At 34.8% G+C, this 22,609-nt stretch overlaps 1 protein-coding gene across 2 annotated transcripts in view; it reads left to right on the top strand.

Annotated features, from left to right (window-relative positions):
* The window catches only part of KIF20B (kinesin family member 20B), a 63,490-nt gene that overhangs the window by 23,736 nt on the left and 17,145 nt on the right, over positions 1–22,609 (top strand). For both annotated transcript variants that reach the window (XM_057531437.1, XM_057531436.1), the window contains 6 exons: positions 4,427–5,660; positions 6,003–6,141; positions 13,306–13,425; positions 15,752–15,812; positions 21,344–21,469; positions 22,106–22,233. In XM_057531437.1, coding sequence (XP_057387420.1) covers positions 4,427–5,660; positions 6,003–6,141; positions 13,306–13,425; positions 15,752–15,812; positions 21,344–21,469; positions 22,106–22,233 — 1,808 coding nt within the window. The remainder of the gene's footprint in view (positions 1–4,426; positions 5,661–6,002; positions 6,142–13,305; positions 13,426–15,751; positions 15,813–21,343; positions 21,470–22,105; positions 22,234–22,609) is intronic.

Genomic DNA, 22,609 nt, shown 5'->3' with positions numbered 1-22,609 from the left:
GTCAGATAGATGGTTTGCAAATATTTTCTCCCATTCCACGGGTTGCCTTTTCATTTTGTTGACTGATTCATTTGCTGTGTAGAAGCTTTTTAGTTTGATATAGTTTCACGTATTTATTTTTTGCTTTTGACGCTCATGCTTTTGGTGTAATATCTAAAACCTGTTGTGTAGTCCAGTGTCAAGGAGCTTTTCCCCTATGTTTTATTCTAGGAGTTTTATGGTTTCAGGTGCTATGTTTTAAGTCCTTCATCCATTTTGAGTTAATTTTTATAAGTGGAGTAAGATAGGAGTTCAATTTCATTCTTTTGCATGTGGATATCCATTTTTCCCAACACAATATTGAAGAGACTATCCTTTCCCATTGAGTATTCTTGGCTTTCTTGTTAAATAAGTTGGACATACGTGTGTGGGTTTATTTTTGGGCTTTTGAAACTATTTCATTGGTCTATGAATCTGGTTTTATGCCAGTACCATACTGTTTTGATTACTGTAGCTTCATAGTATAGTTGAAATTAGGAATTGTGATGCCTCCAACCTTGTTCTTTCTCAAGATTGCTTTTGCTATTAGGGGTCTTTTGTGGTTCCATGTGAATTTTTAGATTGCTGTTCTATTTCTGTGAAAAATGCCATTGGAAATTTGATAGGTATTGAATTGAATTTGTAGATTACTTTGGGTAATATGGACATTTTAACAATATTAGTTCTTCTAATCCATGAACATGGAATATCTTTCCTTATTTTGTATGTCTTTTTTCATTTTCTTTCACCAGTGTTTTATAGTTTTCAGTGTATAGGTTTTTTACCTTCTTGGTTAAAGTTATTCCTAAATATTTTATTCTTTTTTATGCTATTATAAATGTGTTTTTTTTCTTATTTTCTCTTTCTGATAGTTTGTTGTTAGTGTACAGTTTTTGTTTTGTATAGTGTTTCTTGTATATTGATTTTGTATCCTCCAACTTTAGTGAATTTCTGTATTCTAAAGGTTTTCTGGTGGAGTCTTTAGGATTTTCTATAATATAAAATTCTGTCATCTGTAAACGGACAGTTTTACTTCTTCCTTGCCAATCTGGATACAGTTTGTTTCTTTTTCTTGCCTGATTCTCTGGCTCAGACTTCCAGTACTAATGTTAAATAGAAATGGTGAGAGTTTACATACTTGTTTTGTTCTTGATCTTAGAGGAAAAGCTTTCAGGTTTTCATGGTTGAGGATGACATTAGCTGTGGGTTTGTCATATATGACTTTTATTATGTTGAGGTATGTTCCCACTCCAGTCTGTTGAGAGATTTTATCATGAAGGATGTTGAATTTTGTTAAATACTCTTTCTGCATCTAGTAAAATGATCATATGATTTTTATTCTTTATTTTTATTCTTCATTTTATTAATAGAGTATATCACATTTACTGATTTGCATATGTTGAACTATCCTCGCATCCCTGGGATAAATCCCACTTGATCATGGTGTATGATCCTTTTAATGTGCTGTTGAATTCGATTTGCTGATATTTTGTTGAGGATGTTTCCATCTATGTTCATCAGTGATATTGACCTGTAATTTTCTTTTTTCTAGTGTCCTTGTCTAGCTTTTTTATCTGGGTAATGCTGGGAGAGAGCTGTGATTTTAGTTTATCAAATGGAGTTCTAAGATTAAAAATCTTGAACAGTCACTTAAGTTTTTTCTCCCGCATTATATAATAATATCTGAAAGACCTTTCATAAATGCTTGTGCTTTTTCTTTATTTTTCTCACAATGTCAACTGTGATTAGCATATAGGAAGATAGAAACCTATTTGTATGTAGGATAGTAGATTTAATTTTAAAGATCTTTTTATGATCTTAAAAATGCCTTCTTAATTGAACAGATTCATTACATAGGGTACTATCATCTCTCATCTAGGATGCATGAGAGCCTGCCACAGGCAGGAGGAAAAACTTAAGGGCTTGTATGTCATTACTATGTGAGATTTGACATTTTTCTCTTATGGAACAGTTACATGTAGGACTGCCGTATAGGGGCTTAGTAATGAAGCAAACTGGTATGTTTAGATCCCAAATGTTATTACAGGGGTGACTGTCAAGGTCTTCCAGAAATTTAGAAAAATAAATTCCTGGAGCAGTGTGCATGTACCCTCAAAGTGTTTGCATGTACAATACATTCCAGATTTATCAAGTCAGTATGTTTGGTATTTGTTCTCAGGAATCTACATTATAAGCTCTTTTGCCAATTCTCTAAAACTAGAGAACCACTGTTGTAAAAAAGGCACTGTAAAGAGAACAGCTTAAAATTTAAAACATAAAATTGCACTGAAGTAACCAAGTTAATATAACCGAGGCATGTTAGATTATAAATTTGCACATATCTAGAACCAGAATAGGTTACTGATGACAAAAGTTATGTTTTTCTGATATAATGATATGTCTTAGAGATAGAAAAGGAGAACATAAGCGATGTAGCTAAATTTCAAAAATAATTCATTTAGGGGGACCTCCGTGGTGGTCCAGTGGGTAAGACTCTGCAGTCCCAATGCAGGGGGCCTGGGTTCAATCCCTGGTCAGGGAACTAGATCCTGCATGCATGCTGCAACTAAGAGTCCGCATGCTGCAACTAAGAAGCCCCGCATGCCTCAACTAAGAAGCCTGCATGCTGCAAATAAGACCTGGCGCAGCCAAAACAAATAAATATTTTAAAAAATTCATTTAGGATTATTGTTCATGTATATAAAGATGCGTTAGACACAGAGAGTGTGCTCTCAGGAAGGTTGGAATCTAGTAAATGAGAGTGACACGTAAACATATTATTTCAGTATAATCTAATGTGCTCAGATGCATAGGATAATATGGTGGCACACACTAAAAAGAAAACTATAAAATACACTTTTCAAAGATTCATTGGACAGTTACCCACTGAAAGTAACAGGTTTCTTAGTGAGGAGAATTTCAATCCATCTCTCCCTTATAACTGTCTTCTGCTCTTATGGATTTCATATTATACGTGGGACCTTCAAGCATGAGGAATTCGATTCTCAACGTGCTTAATGAGACTACCAAATAAAAATATAGGTGAAATTGACAGATAAGTGGCCAGTGGGGGAGTGAATGAAGGTCAAAGGACATGTTGAGTTGATTATATCAGTACAGTATTGTGTAGAAAATTCATAAAAATTGTATTAGAGTTGTGTATGTAAAGTTCACACATATCAACATCAAACCATGAAGTGAAATAGAACAGGAAAAATATTTAAAAACCAAAGAATCAGATTCTTATATGTTTTGAAGTAATTTTCCTAGGATATGAGATACTCATCAGATCAGTTATTATATCAATGGAAATTGTATGAAGACATAAAAAGATAAATTTGTGTATCTGGAGAATTGAGAATTATGTTTCAAGAGTTAATCATGTAATCTGTGAGAAAAATGTGAACATAGTTTATACTGGACAGTTGTGTGAGATGAGTTAATTTGTCAAATATTAAGAATTAAGTTTTAGCTAATGGTGCATCTTCCCTGGACATAGTTTGATCTATACCAACTATGTTCTTGTACTTATATAACATTTACAAAATGCTTTAACATACATTACATATTAACTTATTTGGCCCTCTTAACACTATTCTGTAGTAAGTAGGGCAGGTAGAAATATCCTTATTTTAGAAATGTAGATATTAAGCCTGAAAAAGACAAACTTTTATTTATTTTTAATTAGCTGAACTCTTCTGTACAGATTTTCAGTTTCTAATAATATCTAACTATATCCCAAGCACAGTGTTCTAAGCTCATTGATTATCTTGATCTTCACGATAACTCTGAGATAGGTGGTATTATTGCTATTATTTTCCATTTTACATTTGAGGAAGCAGCTATGGGGTCAAGCAGTTTATTGACAGTTATGCAGCTAGTGAAGGGTAGGGCTACATTAGACTTGGCATAAATTTAACCATTTTTCTCCTAATTTTACCTGTGAAAGTGTAAGGTACTCAGTTTGCAAATCACTAATTTAGTAGATCTATAGTATAATTGTACTTTAAAACTGTTCTTTAGTCTGCCTTAGGGTATAATTCCCTACCTTCTATCTCATAGTAATAACAAAGATTTGTGGTAGACAATTTAAATAACATAAAAGCTATAAAAAGAAAGTAGAAGTAACTAGTAATCCCACTCAGAAGTAGTTACCAGGATTTTCTTGCACATCCTTTGCTAACTTTTTCTGCTGTGACTTAATGGAACTACAATTTTTACATAAATTGGTGTATGCTATGTATGTTTTGCAACCTGATTTTTCTTTTTTACTCAATAGCTTATTTCTGTTTTTCATTAAAAGTGTGCTTTCATACGTTTCCTATGTTTGAATATTGGCTTATATGGTAACTTTTTGATTTTTATTAAGGTTTGCTAGATTAATAATAATTTTTTTTTATCTTTAAAGGACCTACACATGTTAGTCCAACCATCACTGAAGACCAAAAGAAAAGTGAAGAAATGCAAGAGAGCATTTCAGAAGATGAGGAAAACAGAGTTTTACAAGAAAATAATGAAGAGCTGAAAACACGTTTACTCATTGTTGAGAATGAACTTAAAAATGAAAAGGAAGAAAAAGCAGAATTAAATAAACAGCTTGTTAATTTGCAGCAGGAACTCTCTTCTTCTGAAAAAAAGAGTTGTAGTTTTAGTGTAGAGGTCCAACAAATTCAGTCAAATTATGACAATGCGATTTCTGAATTACATGTGCAGAGAGGTATAAATCAAGAACAGGAGGAGAGGATCATGAAATTGTCAAAGGAGATAGAAACTGCTAGAAGAAACATCACAAATAATGTTTCACAAATAAAATTAATGCAAACAAAAATAGATGAATTGCGTACACTTGATTCAGTTTCTCAGATCTCAAACATGGATTTACTCAATCTCAGGGATCTGTCAAATGGTTCTCAAGAGGATAATTTGCCGAATACACAGTTACATCTTTTGGATAATGATTATTTGATAAGTAAGCAAGTTAAAGAAAATGGTATTCAAGAACTTGGTAGGGAAAGGTCTTTCCACTCTACTGTTGAAGCCATTTGGGAAGAATGTAAGGAGATTGTAAAGAGTTCCTCCAAAAAAAGACATCAGATCCAGGAACTGGAACAACAAATTGAAAAATTACAGGCAGAAGTAAAAGACTGTAAAGATGCAAACAATAGACTAAAAACAGAGGAGAGGGAGAATAAAAATCAAGATCTACTAAAAGAAAAAGAAAGTCTTATACAGCAGCTGAAGGAAGAATTGCGAGAAAAAGCTGTTGGTCTTGATATTCAAGTACAGCATGTAGCTGAAGGAAAGAGAGCACTTTCAGAACTTACACAAGATGTTACTTGCTATAAGGTGAAGATAAAGGAACTTGAAGCAATGTTAGAAACTCAGAAAGATGAATGTAGCCATTCAGCCAAGTTAGAACAAGAAATTATGGAAAAGGAATCTATCATTTTAAAGCAAGAAAGAAATCTGAAGGAATTTCAAGCAAATCTTCAAGATTCTCTCAAAAACGCCAAAGATTTAAGTGAAAGGGAAGTCAAATTGAAAGAAGAAATCACAAAATTAACAAACAATTTGCAAGATGCAAAGCATTCACTTCAATTAAAGGAAGAAGAAAAAGAAACAAACTGGCAAGAAACAGAAAAGTAAGCTAAAAGTTATTAAAATGTTTGAAAATATGGGAAGCATTTATTGATTTTTCTGTGTAGCTTTTAAAGAATTTGGCTGGGCATATCTTAATCTGGTTAAGTATAGCATGTATGATGACTGAAGAACTTCAATTTTGTTAATATAAACCTTTGGAACCAAATGTTATATGCAAAGATCTGTTTACAAAATCTCCTGAAATCCTCCTTGAAAGATTTCTTTATGGTTTGGACATTCCATATTTGTGAAAAGATCTAATTTTGTAGATTATTAGTACCTCACGCATATGATTCTAAGTGATTAGTGATATGTCACTATAGATAAGTGATTTTTTTTTTTAGGTTGAAAGAGGAGCTCTCTGCAAGCGCTGCTCTTACCCAGAATCTGAAAGCAGATCTTCAGAAGAAGGAAGAAGATTATGCTGAGCTGAAAGAGAAACTGGCGGATGCCAAAAAGCAGATTGAGCAAGTACAGAAAGAGGTAGGTTATTTGAAAAGGTGTGTGGCCAATTTAAATGATAAAGATTGTTTTCCTTATATATCAAGTTTAGACACTAAGTTTAGTATTGACCAGAACATTTGTCAACTCCATAATTTTTCTTAAATGATGAGAAAAGTTATTTCACAAAAGAAAATTTAGTCAGATTAAACAAACTGAAGGATGTCTAATATTAAGAAAAATATGTGCCTTATGTAAGATTAGAACCTTTTTTTTTCTTTTAAGGGCTGCTAAGTTCAAGTCCCCCCCCCCAGAAAAGTAAATAGCAAACTTTTGTTTGCAGATAGTATTTAGGAGAGTATGTAGTACAATTGTAACAAGTTTTTATTATAATTTGATTTAAAAATAGGAAATATAATCACATGATTCCAAATTTAAAATATATGAAAATATGTATAGTGAGGGGAAAAACTGCCTCCCAGCCATCAAGTTTCCCTCCAAGGCGTCAGATGTTACCAACTATTTTTTTTCTCTTCACTTCTCCCTCCTCCCTCGGTTTTTCCTTCCTTCTGTTCCTATAAAAAATGGAAACATCCTATAAACACTATGTGAACCTTGGTTTTTTTCACTCAATATTTCCATCTCAGGATATAAAGAGTCTCCAAATGAGCTTTTTTTCTTTTTTATGACTCTGAACATTTATTTGCCATTAATCAGCCCCGTATTGTTGGACAATTAAGGTAATTTCCAGTCTTCTGTTAATTATGCAGTGATGTCATTTTGAACATTTGCAAGTCTTCCTCTGGTATAAATTCCTAAAAGTGGAATTTATGAGTCACTGGTTTGTACATTTGTAATTTTGATATTTATTATGCTTTTTAGAGATTATGCCAGTTTACTCACCAGAACTAATGTATGAGAACAAGAGAGTATTTTTCTCTGTACTCTTATCCACAAAGTAGTATTTTATCATATTTCTTTGATATTTGCTAATTTGACATGAAAATAGTGTATCTCAACTATAATTCTAACTTGCGTATCTCTAATTATGAGTGAACATTTTTTGGTTTAAAATTCATTTGTATTTTTTTTTCCTGTGGTCTGTATATTCATATTCTTTGTATTTTAGTTTGGGTTATTGTTTTTCTTTTTATTATTGCTTTGTGGGAGCTTGTTACATACTTAGGAAATTAACTTTTTTTTTTTTTTAATTTAAGGGTGGCAGTGGGAATAGTCATAGATTTCTAATACAAACCAAATACAAAAATCAAACAACCATAAGAATAATGAAAATCTAAATATGAAAAGCTAATCTTTTAGGAGAAAAATAAGGAGACTATTTTTTTTTTTTTTTTTTGCCAATGGTAATGGATATGTAAGGATATTGACAACAACATTGGAATAGCAGAGGAATTGAAAATGCTATACATTGATCAATGGGAAACTAGCTAAATTAATTATATTGCATATACACAGTAAAATACCATGAAGAAAGCAAACACATATATAGTCTTTGGTTGAACCATATACCATTCTAAGTGCTCTACATTACATATACTATCTCACATAATTTCCCAACAATACTACTATCCCATTACATATGAGACAAGAAGTTAAGTAACATGCCCAAGATGACACATATATATATATATTTTTTCTATGTCTTAATATTGACATTCAGTCCAGTAATCCTCCACTGTAACAGCTCCTTTACTTTGCAGTGAAAATTGATTTGTATATTTTCTGGAAATTAACTTTTTAAGGATATTAATTGTAGATATCCCCCTATCTCTCCCCCACATTGCCATTTTTCATTTTGATTATGTTCCTTTTTTTGCCTTGGAGCAACTTATTTTTCTTTTATGACTGTTGGATTTTGTATCATAATTAGACTTTTTTAAAAAGCTGAAGTAATTTTAAATATTTTTCATTACTTTGAGTTAGTTACAAAAAAATACTTAAATGTGTAAGGTCTGAAGAATATTGATACAACAAATGCTTGTGGGTCTCATCCATTTTCTATGTTTCCTACCCCCACTGAGGTTACTGTAATGAATGTTTTGTGTTTATCTTTTTTTAATCTTTTAAAAATATAAGTTAAATCATATTTGTTTTTTTATCTCTAAACATTATGACGTGTTCTGAGACATTTTCACGTCATATTCCTGACATTTATGTATGGTTATAATTAATCACTTTCACTGCTGTGTAATACTCCATTGTGTGACTATACAATTTAGTTATCTATTCTATTGACCATTTAGATGTTTCCATTCTTTGCTCTTAGAAACAGTGATCCTATTTTATACATGCCCTTGGTACACATGTGTAAGAATTTGTATAACAAGGGGTGGAATTGTTGGGTCAGAGAATGTGAACGGGTATCTTATGGTTTTAAGTTGTATTCCTCTGATAACTAATGAAATGGAGTGTCTATTTTTGTTTTTATTCACCATATGTCTGTTCCAGTTTTCATTCTGTGAAATCCATTTGTTCATATTTTCTTTTAATTTTGCTGTCCTTTTAAAAAAATATTATTGTGTTGGATTTCTTTATTCTTGGTTCTAATTCTTTGTCAGTAAAATATATTGCAAATACCTTCTAGTTTACCTGTTGAAAGTCAGGCCTCCTCTTTCTATGAATGTCCTCAAAATAAAAGCCAGTCAGTGCTCTACTTATTTCTGTGATTCTTTTTTCACTTAATTGTTTTGTTATCTCAGTATTTCCTATTTTTTTGTTAGTTCCTCAGTGCTTTTAAAAAGATTTAAAAAAAAAAAAAAAAAAGATTTAAAACATTTTTTTATACAGCATTTTTTGTTGTTTTCAACAGAGGATTGATTACTTTCTTCTAAACTACCTGACATTGAAGTCCTGGAATAATTTTTTATTTAGCATAAGAAAACTCTCAACAATAGTATAGCATTAATGTAAATTGAAAATGAATGGAAAGAATGGATATGAAATTTTTGATTAAATAAATTATAATTTTCATGACTATTAGGCCTGTACTGGTAAAGGAGAAGCTCCTGCTGTGGACCTGGTACCCTCTGCGTCCATCTCCTTTTTCTGTGAGCAGAGGTTCCTTTTTTTTTCCCTGCCAGCTTCTTAAGCACTCTGATACCTGGAAGCTTTGGCCTAAGACCTATTTTATCATTTATAATGATTTGTACAGATATTTAAATTGTGTTTTCCACTGCTTTATTAGTGGTTAAGTTCCCTGATTCATGTTAGTGTATTTATTTAGCAGGATTTTGATTTAAGTACAGTGATAAGTACTAAGTTTTTATGATAATATGGGAAAATGCTTGTGTTATAATGTTAAGTAATAGAAACCGGACCCAATTTTATATATATAATAGGATTAAAATTTTGCAAACAATTTGTATAATAATATAGACTGCAAAGAAATATAAAAATATATATTTTGATTATTTTAGGTAATGGCATTCTAGGTAAATTTTTAAAAGGTCTACTTACTGCATTATTTCTTATAATGGATATGTATTCATTCATAATAAGGGAAATGTAATAAAATTTTTGATTAATGGAAGAAAAATCCAAAAAATACCACCATAGATAAAACGCAGAATATATGTTGTTTCTGATAATTATACACAGAAAGTTTCCAGGCCATGCAACAAGTATTTCAAAGTGGGCTAGATTAGAAATGTAAGACAGTAAAGATGACCTAAACTGTAATTAGGCATAGGAAAATGTTTAGTCAGATCAGCAAGTTAAAAATCATAATTTGGAAAAGCACTTGTTTGTCATTCGGAAGCCTGAATTGTTTGCTTTCTAGGAATGTAATTTTTGGATTGTTTGCTTTCTAGGAATGTAATTTTGGCCAGGGCAGCCTTTGTTTCTCCCCTCATTGGATATATATTACTTACCTTTGGATTTAGTGTAGATTCTGAACTTGTAAAATAAATTTCGAATGACATTTAGGTTTTAACACCTCAGGATCAAGACTAGAGTTTCTGTAGGTGGTAGACAGGCTTGAAAGCTTTATAAATTCTGGGCAAATGACAGGTAAATGGATTAAATACTCCAAAATATAAACTGCAGTCCTAGCCCTAAGCAACTTATTGCCTTTTGTTAGGTTCCTTTCACTTAGCTAAGTAGTCCAGAGGGAACTTTGGATTTACATTCCTATTATCAGTCCACATGTTGTTCATAGTATCCTCAACAAAACAAATAAGGAAATAACCATTAGGCTGTATTTAAGCCTTCATGCATTTTCCTCATTTCTATCAAATGTAATGTATGAGCAAGGCCTGTGCAGTTTGATTTTGAATTACTGATTGTGAGATCTGGTCTACCTCTCTTGACTTTACTACAGGATAGGCTAGAACACCGTTCCTTTGTCTTTTCTGATCTATTAAAAAAAATTTTTTTTTTTTTGGCTGCGTTGAGTCTTCGTTGCTGCGCACGGGCTTTCTCTCTAGTTGTGGTGAGCGGGGGCTACTGTTTGTTGTGGTGCGTGGGCTTCTCATTGCAGTGGCTTCTCTTGTTGCAGAGCTCGGGCTGTAGGTGCGTGGGCTTCAGTAGTTGTAGCACTCAAGCTCAGTAGTTGTGGCTCACGGGCTCTAGAGCGCAGGCTCAGTAGTTGTGGCACACAGGCTTAGTTGTTCTGCAAGCATGTGGGATCTTCCCGGACCAGGGATCAAACCCGTGTCCCCTGCATTGGCAGGCTTATTCTTAACCACTGCACCACCAGGGAAGTCCTCTTAAAATGTTTTTTGTTTTAGATTGTTGTAATGCCGGTTGTTTATTTCTGTTAAGTGATATCCTGGCTGAAGATTCTTGGAGTATAGAAACTTCCTGGTTTAAGATACTATTTCTGAACACCATGATGATCAGTAAGCATTATCAAACATGGTATAATTGACTTGTGTGTTCATATGGAGCTAGTTACTCGGTTCTATAAAAATGGCTTCTTTTTCCAATTAAAAACTTTTCATTATAATACATTATTAGGAAATTTTTTTAAAAATTAATTTATTTTTGGCTGCGTTGGGTCTTCCTTGCTGCGTGCAGGCTTTCTCTAGTTGCGGTGAGTGGGGGCTACTCTTTGTTGAGGTGCACGGGCTTCTCATTGCGGTGGCTTCTCTTGTTGTGGAGCACAGGCTCTAGGCACGCGGGCTTCAAGAGCTGTGGCTCACGGGCTCAGGAGTCATGGCCCGTGGGCTCTAGAGCGCAAAGTGGCGCACAGGCTTAGTTGCTCTGCGGCATGTGGGATCTTCCCGGACCAGGGCTCGAACCCGTGTCCCCTGCATTGGCAGGCGGATTCTTAACCACTGCACCATCAGGGAAGCCCAGGAAATATTTTTTAAGAAATGAAGGTAAAAGTGAAAGCCTTCTCCCCAATCTCATTTCTCTCTTTTTAAATATGACCACTCTTGACAGTCAGTCCTTCTGTGTTCTTTTAGATCTTTTTATATGCATTTTACATAATAAATATATGTAAATAGTGCTTGTATGGTTTTATTTTTATAAATGGGATCAACTATATATAAATAATTGCTTTTAAAATATTATAATTTTAAGATTTTTTTATAGCAGAATTTAGGAGGTATCTCTTTTTAACTAATGTTTTATTGTATAGATGACTATTTAACATTCCTCTAAGGGTGGGTATTAATATTGTTTTCTGTTTTTCAAAATAAACAATGTATGATGTCAATTCTAATAATAATAGGAGCTTAGTCTGGATTGGTTGTTCTGAGTTTACATGTATCATCTCATTTAATTTTCACACAAATATTAGGGATAGGCATTTTTTTAACTTCCATTTTATGACTAAGGAAGTAGGCATTGAGAGAGAACTTGTCCAAGTTCACTTGGCCAGTAAATGTTAGAGCCAGGATGGAAACTGAAGCAGTCCTTATGTGCATCTTGGTGCAACACGTAGTTTCTGTATATTATTGGCAGACAGTTTATATCTGTAAAATTGATGAAGATGGTGTTTATTACTGGAAGTCCCATATTTTTGAACAAAATAAGCCAATAAAAATAAATATTATTAATGTATGATTATAAAAGGAATATATATTTTTTGTAGTAAATTTGGAACATACAGAAAGCCTAAAAAGAAGTGTAAAAATCACCTGAAACCAAACCCCTCAGAACTACTATTATTTTATTATTATTTATTTTTATTATTATAAAAAGCACGGGGCTTCCTTGGTGGCGCAGTGGTTGAGAATCTGCCTGCTAATGCAGGGGAGACGGGTTCGAGCCCTGGTCTGGGAAGATCCCACATGCCGCGGAGCAACTAGGCCCATGAGCCACAACTACTGAGCCTGCGCGTCTGGAGCCTGTGCTCCGCAACAAGAGAGGCCACGATAGTGAGAGGCCCGCGCACCGCGATGAAGAGTGGCCTCCGCTTGCCGCAGTTAGAGAAAGCCCTCACACAGAAACGAAGACCCAACACAGCCAAATAAATAAATAATAATTAAAAAAAAAAAAAAAAAAAAAAAAAAAAAAGCACGGAGATATCATGCTTTTTATGAAGGGGAACTTTGTTCAATTAACTTCCTTCAGTTTTTGAGATCCCTAGGATTGGTATCATGGAAATTGGCCTAAAGGTGTACATAGATTACCTGCTATCTCTCCTCCCTTCCCCTTCCCTTTCCCCTCCTCTCTCCTCCTCTCCTCTAAGATTTGCATACTAATTCATAGCGCTTTTTGACTTCTTTAATAGGTTTATAGAATTAAATTACCAGTAATACCAAAAATCAATTGACCTTCACTTGCATGGGTACCTTTTGATCTTGTAATTGTTCCATTTTCATTCTCTGTGTGCCATTATTAGCTTTTGAAGTATTTCTTATATTACTGGATCACATTACTTAATAGATCTTGGAAATCTGAGCCAGTGTTTTTCCCCTAGAGTATCTCTATTGATTTTTCCATGATAATGATTTTGCTGTTGCATGCAAGGGTCTATGTTGTTTCTTTTTTGAGAGCACTTACAGGGTTTGAGAGTCTTAAAATATTGTAAAAAGAAAATGGCTTCTTCATATGTACCTCCCTTGGAGTATCAAGAAATTTTCTGATAATCTGAAGCCATATCATGTATGTTAGAATCTGTAATTTTTCTAATGTGCTTTAAAGGACATGAATCTTTGAACGAGTGACCATGAATCTTAAACAAAAAGCAATTAGTATTTCTAGAAATATTTAATTTGATTTATTACTTTGTAGGTATCTGTAATGCGTGATGAGGAGAAATTGTTGAGGCTTAAAATTAATGAACTGGAGAAAAAGAAAAACCAGTGTTCTCAGGAACTATATATGAAACAGCGAACCATTCAGCAACTTAAGGTAACAGTTTTGTTTTTAAAGGTGATTTTAGTAGATTCTGTTGGTATATTTTAGCGTTTAATTAAATGTATCAGTTCTTTTTTGTTTTTTTAAAGTAAGAAATGGATAGTTTTATTTGAGCCAATCTGAGGATTGTAACCTGGGAGACAGTCTTTCAGAAAGCTCTTAAGACTGTTCTACCCATTAGAGGTCAAAGCAGGGTTTACATACCTTTTGAGACAAAGGGTTATACATCAAATGGTATATTGTTGACAGTTTACGCTCCAGATCTGCAGTACAAAGGGAGTAGTGGGTAGTCATGGCCCCTTTCACCATAAGAAGGAAGGTTATCTCCTAAGGCGGTATCTTGCTGGCACCAGGAGAAAATAGCTCTTTACAATCCAGCAGGCATTCCTGTGTCTTCTAAGGAAGGGTTAATGCAGATGCATAATGCACACTAAAGTGGGGTAGGGGGTGGGCACAGAGAGAACTTTATATTTGAAAAAAAAAAAATTTTTTTTTCCTTATCCTGCCTTAAAAATGTTTTATCACAACTCAGTGAGAACTGTCAGGTGGTAAACCCAGCCCAGTTGTCTGGTCAGGGTGCGCAGCACTGCTGGGGTTGCAGCGGAGGTGCGTTTGCATTTGCGGTCCGGGAAGGGCCCTGCAGCCCCAGCTCTGCCGGGGTCAGGGTTAGCTGGGGACCCCTGCCTGCAGTGCCCGAGGTCGAGGCCCCCCCACCCACCCTGGATTTCGGTGTCCTGGGCACCGTCTGGACAGCAGGTAGCTGCAAAGTGTGGGCTGCGGCTCCCAAGCACCGCACCCTCTCCTCGGTGGAGCCGACTCCACAAACCCCTGCTTCTGGGTCTCGGACCAACCGTCTCGTCTCTCCATCTGCCGCTGCAATAGGACGTCCCAAGGTTTAGGGAGATTTCCAGTCCTCGGGAGCAGGGTTTCTGGGGGGACTGTCTCCTAGTCTGCCTGCATGTTCCCCTACACCCACAGACCAAGAGTCATGATGTTTTCAGGAGACTTTTTGGAAGCCTTTAGGAGAAAAAGCTGTTAAAAAAAATCCTAGGGACTTAAGGGTCCAGTAAGATCCCACATGCTGCGGAGCCGCAGAGCTCGTGCTCCACAACAGGAGAAGCCACTGCAATGAGAAGCCCGCGCACCGCAGGGAAGAGTGGCCCCCGCTCGCTGCAACTAGAGAAAGCCCGCGCAGCAACAAACACCCAATGCAGCCAAAAATAAATAAATTTATTAATTAAAAAAAAAAATCCTACTTTCAGGAAGACAATTATTTCACGATTCCAGCACCTTAGGGGACTTTGGGGAACAGCTAATGAGTACTTGGTGATAAGAGATGATTTTAGTGTCAACCCAAAGGTATGGTGAGGTTGCAAACCAGATTGAAAACCTGTTACAGTGCACCCCTGTGTAGCCAGACACCATCTGTTGATAGGTTCTTTCCATCACTGTCCGAGCACCTCCGTGCTCGGTTCTCTGTCTGTTTCCGTCCCCTTCCTTCCACCTCCATAGCTCTCTGTCCGTTTCCCTCCCCGTCTGTCCACCTCTGTCGTTCTTCGTCTTTTTCCGTCCCCGTCCGTCCACCTCCTTCGTTCTCCGTCTGTTTCCGTCTCTGTCCGTCCACGTCCGTAGTTCTCCGTCGTTTTTCTCCTTCATTCTTTGTCTCTTCACCGTCTTTCCATCTCCAGCTGATTTCATAATAGTATTCAGAGATTTCCAGGTTCTGTAATGATTATTCTAAAACTTATAAAATGAGACGATATTGCTGAAGTTAGATGAGAGAAGGAGTGAAGGTTGGATTACCTGGCAGGTTAAAACTAGAATTGAAGGATTTCCAGTGCCCAGAAATTAACCTTGCATCCTTTTCAAACCTCCCAGCTACTTTTTACGTATAGGGCATGTGGGGACCCTATTTTTTCTGCATTTTGAGTTTACTGTTAAGGAATTTATTTATGGTTTTCTTTGTTCCTCCCACATTAAATACATAGTAAACTTTCATTTCTCTCTCTTTATGCTTTTTGTGTTGTGTAAGACAACATACATGCTAGCTTGAAATGTTGAGTGAAGAAAATGAGTTGGCATTTTTGGGGTACATTAAAAGTTTGAAGTTTGGGGGTTTTGTTTTGTTTTTTCTTATTACCACTCTCACCCTGCCCTTTTCTCTGAGGTGAAACAAACTTGGGAGCTTGAGACTATTAGTCAGCCTTCTAGGAGACAGATTTCAAACTTAATATTAAGCCCTGTTTTCAAGTCCCACTATTAAATAATGGGGTATAGTTAAGTAACATTTGCATTTAATTTATATTCTTTCATTTTGCAGGAGCAGTTAAGTAATCAGAAAGTGGAAGAAGCTATACAACAGTATGAGAGAGTGTGCAAAGGTCAGAAACAAACCTCTACTTCCAGTACTAAAATGACTGCAAAATAAGTAGTTAGAATAACAATTGGTTTAATATTTTCCTTTGAAAATTGTAAAGTTAAATAAGGGCAACATAAGATGTAACTTTATTAAAAGAGAAAAGCATTGATTCTAAAGGGTCACTTACCACCATAAAGTTTATCCTTGGAGAAGTAAAACATTAAGAAATATTCAGTCAAAGCAACATTGATTTCTAGGTAATGGCCAGTATTTTGTGAAAAATAAAATTAAAGTTATATAGGTCACAATGAATGGAATGGATTTCTAGTCAAAATAATATAAAGGTTATACTTCAAATAAAGTATCTTTAAAATTAAAAAATATTTTTAAAATGTTTTTAGAAACTATTTAATACTTTAGATTCAAATTGTATGTGCTAAATTTTTTTCTCAATTTGGATTGATTTTTTTTATTTGAAATATTACAAAATTATCTTTGTAGATGATATATACATATTTCTGTTCATAAAATTATGCAGATTCCTCTCCTTCCCATCAGTCGCCCCTTAACTTCTTAGTTGTGTGAGTAATAGAGCTGGGATTTGAACCCATGTCTGTTTCAGTCTTAAGTTCCAGACTGTCTTCACTAATTCATGCCATTTGTACTTAGCCAACTAAAGAGCAGGTGTAAGACAACAAGATTATTACTTATTTAGATGACTTGGACTTTTGTGGGGTTCGCTTGGATCAGTAACTTGGATGTGAAAATATATCTCTGCACGTAGTCCTGTTTTCTCCTACCTTTTTAGGCCACTGTCCTCTAACATCTCCTATTTCCGTAATCTTTTTGGAGCTTCCCTTTACTTTGGCTCCTTTGTCATTGTTGGTAGATGTGAATAGATATTCTGAAAAGCATTCTTTGCGCCAGGATATAGTTTTTATCGTATTTTAATTTTTTCTTTCTTTGCCAGATATTGAGACGTGTGGTATAGGCCCATTCTGAGTACTTTTAATCTTCCATCTTCTCCATGCTCTTTAGACTTTCTCCCAGATCACTTGTAACCTACATATTTTCAAATCTTTTAGCTTTTTGCAATCTTTCCTTTATTTTTTAATTACTTTGAATTATTGTCTACTCACTTTCTTTCATTTTCATTTTTTAAGTAGTATTTATTGTGTATGAGCATATTTTTTCTAAATACAAAGGTAAGACATAGCTTGCCCCCTTTTGAAACTCTTACCTCGGCTTTTGTGATCTATTCTTCGGGTTACTGCCTTTCTCTCAGAATGAGCCTCAGCCACTTTGACAAATTTCCTGATTAAGCCATCATCTTTTTTTTCCTTTTTCTTTTCTCTCTTGAGAGTTCATTCACTCTTGTGATTTTAACTATGTATGAGACATTCCCTGACAAACAAAAAGGTGCATTTTTAGCTCTTGAGGCTTTCCCTGGCTTCTACATTTCTATTTAAATACTGAATGCCATTCACTTAGCTATCTTATTAATTTTTTAAAATGGAGATATACATACCATAAAATTTACCATTTAAAAGTGTACAGTATGGTGGATTTTAGTAAATTCACAAGCTCGTACAACCACTACCACTACCTAATTCCAGAACATTTTCATCACCCTAGAAAGAAACCCTGTACCCATTAGCGATCACTCCCCATTCACACTTCTGGGATAACTCCAATCTCTGCCTCTGTCTTAACATGGACATCTTCCCTTTGAATGTGTCTGTATCTTCACCCTATCTGTCTCTGTCCAAATTTCCCTCTTCTTATAAGGACACCAGTCTTATTGAATTTAGGGCCTACTCTAATCCAGTATGACCTTATTCTTAACTTGATTACATCTGCAAAGCCTCTGTTTCCAAGTAAGGTCATATTCACAGGGAGTAACAATCAACATATCTTCTAATCTACTCTCCAGTAATATGACCCCTTTTATTAACAAAAATTTTTTTTGGTGATTTCAGACATTAGTTTTTGTTACAGACATTAACATGAATATATTTGTGTAAAAGTCTTTGGGCACACATGTAAATATATTTGTATGGGAAATTCCTAGCAGTGTAATTGTTGGCCCAAATGTTTTATTTAAAATTTTGATGAATTTTGCTAAACTGCTCCCCAAAATCATTATACCAGTTTATATTTTCAATAATAGTGTATAGAGTGCCCATTTCCCCACATTTTTGCCAGTATTAGGTGTTATCACACTTTAAACTTATAGCCAGTGTGATAAGTGAAACAAGGTATCACATGGTCTCAACCTTTTGTACTTATGTACATCTGGTATACTGGTATTCTGAAATAAATTTGAACTATCACTGAGTATTTTTTTGTTTGTTTTTGGCCACGCTGAGCGGCTTGCGGGATCTTAGTTCCCCAACCAGGGATCGAACCTGGGGCCCTGGCAGTGAGAGTGCCGTGTCCTAACCACTGGACCGCCAGGGAATTCCCAGTCACTGAGTATTTCTAATCCAGGGTTTTACATGACATTTGTGTGTCATTTCTTTATATAGCTTTCAGTGATCCTCTCCCCTGAATGTTAAACACTTGATTGCTTGTTCATTTGCCAGGCATTTATTTAGCTATGATAGTTCATAGATATCTTTAGATAGCTTTGATGAGATATCTCATTCCTGTCTTTATGTTGCTTTATTTTCTGTTTTATTTGTTGCATATTTCTGGATTCTTTCCTGAGATAAAATGTAAGTTATTGGAGGCAGTGACTGATACAATAATGCTCTTGTTTCTTTTACTGTTCCTACCTTTCAAATAATAGGTGGATAGCCATTAGTGAAGTTAACATTGGTGTCCTGGGGCTTTACTGATTGCTATCTAGATACTTAAACTCCTTCTTTTGAACCCTCTAATTTAGAGCAAAAGATAGGGTGTAAAAGGAACAGATTCTTTGAATAAAATTATAATTAATTGTATAATCTGAATATATTTGCAAATCATGCTTTTTGAAAGAAAAAGTTTTAGATAGAATACCAGTACTCCTTTAATCCTAAAGAGGAATTCTGTTTCATTAACTCTCCTGGCAGCTTACATCAATGAACAGAAATACTGAAAATTACTCGTTAAAATTTTTTCTCATTGTTTTGTTTTAGGCTTACTTTATACTAAGTATTTTTAAGGGAGCCATCTTTTGATATTTGTGTCATTTTTTTGGTCACTTTTAGTACCCTGAGTTTGAGTTATGCATTTATAGATTCATCACCTCTGACATTCATAGCAGTCTTGGTAAGAGGTGTCAAAAGTGAGCCCTGCTACTATGTGTCTATCACCAGAGATGATAAGCCAATTGTTCCTCCTTATCTCTTTCTATCAGGCAGGATTAGAATAGACTTGTGTATAAGCCATTATTGTAGTCATTTTTCAAGGGCCGGAAACAGTTTTGGTAAGGTTATAATAGTACAGTTATTCCTAATGAGCTGGTTTTAAAAACACTAGGAGTAAATATTTGGCTTTGAAAATTTTTCTAGAAAAAATAATTACTTGAGATTTAAAAATTAAATTTGGGATTGAGAATGTATTGTTTTTAAGAGGTAAAAGTTTTAGTTTTGGTTTGAGAATATTAACATTAAAAATAAGTGTTTTGACAAACAATGTTTTCTCTAAATCCCAAGATCTGTGTTATTAGTACGGGCATACCTCAGAGATGTTTCATATTCGGTTCCAGACCACCACAATAAAGTGCAGATCATAGTGAAGCAAGTCGCAATTTTTTTTTGGTTTTCCAGTGCATATAAAAGTTATGTTCACACTATATTGTGGTCTGTTAAGTGTGCAATAGTATTATGTCTAAAAAAACAGTGCTCATACCTAATAAAAAAATACTTTATTGCTAAAAAATGCTAACCATCACCTGAGCCTTCAGGGAGTTGTAATCTTTTTACTGGTGGAGGCAGGACCTGGCCTCGATGCTGAAGGCTGCTGACTGATCAGGGCAGTGGGAGCTGAAGGTTGGGGTGGCTGCGGCAGTTTCTTAAAGTAAGACAATGAGATTTGCCGCATCAGTTGACTCTTCCTTTCATGAACAATTTCCCTGTAGCATGCACTGCTGTTTGATAGCATTTTACCCACAGTAGAATTTCTTTCAAAATTGGAGTCAGGCCTCTCAGACTCTGCCACTGCTTTATCAACTCAGTTTATGCTATATTCTGAATCCTTTGTTGTCATTTCAACAGTCTTCACCAGGATTGCGTCTCAAGAAACCACTTTCCTTGTTCATCCATAAGAAGCAACTCGTCATCTGTTCAGGTTTTATCATGAAATTGCAGCAGTTCAGTCATATCTCCTGGATAACTTGCTGCAGCTTCTACATTAGCACTTGGCTGCTTCACCTTGCACTTTCATGTCTTGAAGACAGCTTCTTTCCTTAAACCTCATGAACTAACCTCTGCTAGCTTGAAACTTTTCTTCTGCAGCTTCCTTACCTCTCTCAGCCTTCGTAGAATTGGAGAGAATTAGGGCCTTGCTCTAGATTAGGCTGTGGCTTAAGGGGATGTTGTGGTTGGTTTTGATCTTCTATCCAGGCCACTGAAACTTTCTCCATATCAGCAATAAGTCTGTTTTGCTTTCTTATCATTTGAGTATTCACTAGAGTAGCACTTTAAAGTCTCTTCAGGAACTTTACTTTGCATTCACAACTTGGCTGTTTGGTGCAAGAGGGCTAGCTTTTGGCCAGTCACGGCTTTTGACATGCCTTCCTTACTAAACTTAGCTTAATTCTTTCATTTCTAGCTTTTGATTTAAAGTGAGAGACGTGTGACTCTTCCTTTCACTTGAATGCTTAGAGTTCACTGTAGTGTTACTGATTAGACTAATTTCAATATTGTTGTGTCTCAGGAAACAGGGAGGCCCGAGGAGAGGGAGAGACGGGGCATAGCTGGTCATTGGAGCAATCACAGCACACACAGTGTTTATGGATTAAGCTTGCTGTCTTACATGGGTGTAGTTCATAGTGTCCCAAAACAATCACAGGAGTAACGTAAAGATCAGTGATCATAGATCACTGTAACAAATACAACAATAATGAAACAGTTTGAATTATTGCAAGAATTACTAAAATGTGATACAGAGGCAGGAAGTGAGCAAATGCCATTAGAAAATGGCACTGATAGACTTGCTTAGTGCAGGGTTGCCACAAACCTTCAATTTGTAAAAAACACAGTATATGTGAAGCACAATAAAGCGAAGTGCCGTAAAATAATAGTTTTTATTATTTTTATTAATAGTTTAATTATATTGAAAATTGTTAGTTTTATCTGAAAAGATTCCTTTTCCATCCATTTATTCTTGCATTCATCCAAGCATCCATCTGTACATCAGTTATTTATTTGATCCTTCATATATGCCAGTATTGTTCTAGACATTGAAAATATAGCAGTGAACAGGACAAAGTTTCTGTCTATGTGGAACTCATATTCTATTATAGTTAATAAAAGTGTATTTTAATTTTAGAAGAACTCAAAAGAAAAATTGGATATCTAGATGTAGATGTTAGTAATTTCTAAAATGTTCTTTCCAAATTTTTAGATCTAAGCGTTAAAGAGAAAATAATTGAAGACATGCGAATGACCCTAGAAGAACAAGAACAAACTCAAGTAGAACAAGATCAAGTGCTTGAGGCTAAATTAAAGGAAACTGAAAGACTGGCCACAGGTGAAACAAGATTGCTTAAATATCTCAAAGCATACTCTTTCATTTTCTTTATTTTCCTAGATTTCTTTCCTTTTTAAACATAGTTTAGTGTTTATAATAATTCATAATGAAAAAGTATTTGGTGTGTTTTTGGAACATCCTGTCACTTGTCATTTTTCATTATGATGAAAATTGTTGTACCTAAGTCAGAGAAGGAATAAGGACACTTTCATAATAACTGGACGATAGCTTGCAGTGTTCCCCAGATGTTAAGAATAAACTTTCAACTGAGTGTCACCTCTGTATAGCAACTGGTATCATCTTATATGTTTATCTCAATAAATACTCTGACTCTAACCTTCAGAATATCATCAGTGGGTTGTTTTTGTTTTTAATTTTTGAGAGCATGAAGTTTCCTATATATTGGCATGCATTTATACTGTATACTCAGAACACTATTCAGTGGGTTATTGAGACGTTTTTGTAGTTCTTCTCTAAGAATTTGGTAAGCTCTTAGAATGGTCTCGGTTCTATCTTGGTCTGTGTACTTCTGCTTCTGGGCTCTGCTGATTCTTGTCTGTATCCCATGCCACATATAGCTCTATGTGGTATAACTTTTGCATGTACTTTAAAAATAATTTTATGTTTTCAAATCAGAATTGGAAAAATGGAAGGAAAAATGCAAAGATTTGGAAACCAAAAGCAATCAAAGGTCAAATAAAGAACTTGAGGATGACACAGATATACTTAATATAAAGCTCAGTAAGCTTCAAGATGAGTTACAGGTATGATTTTTATCTATATATGTAATTGTATCTTTATATATATTCATTATATTTCTCATAAAAGGATAATTTAGTAAATATTTTATAATTAATTTAGATATGGATGAACCAATAGCTGGGAAATGTTAATATATAATTTTTCAGTATACACTCAAGTGACACAGGGAAGAAATTCCCAAGATACAAGCTAAGGAAGTGCCAATGAAAATGCAGTGGTTGGGTCTTCAGTTTTACATATTTAATTTTTAAATCATCACTTCTTATGTCTTTGTACCTATTTTTCTACGCTTTAAACTTCTAACTCATCAAATACTGCTGTGGAGAAGATGACTCTTTGGAAAATTATTTTGACTATTGTAAATTTAATTATTAAGCT

This window comes from Balaenoptera acutorostrata, chromosome 16, assembly GCF_949987535.1.
Source record: "Balaenoptera acutorostrata chromosome 16, mBalAcu1.1, whole genome shotgun sequence".
Classification (NCBI taxonomy): domain Eukaryota; kingdom Metazoa; phylum Chordata; class Mammalia; order Artiodactyla; family Balaenopteridae; genus Balaenoptera; species Balaenoptera acutorostrata.
This window is presented reverse-complemented; position numbering and strand designations above follow the sequence as displayed.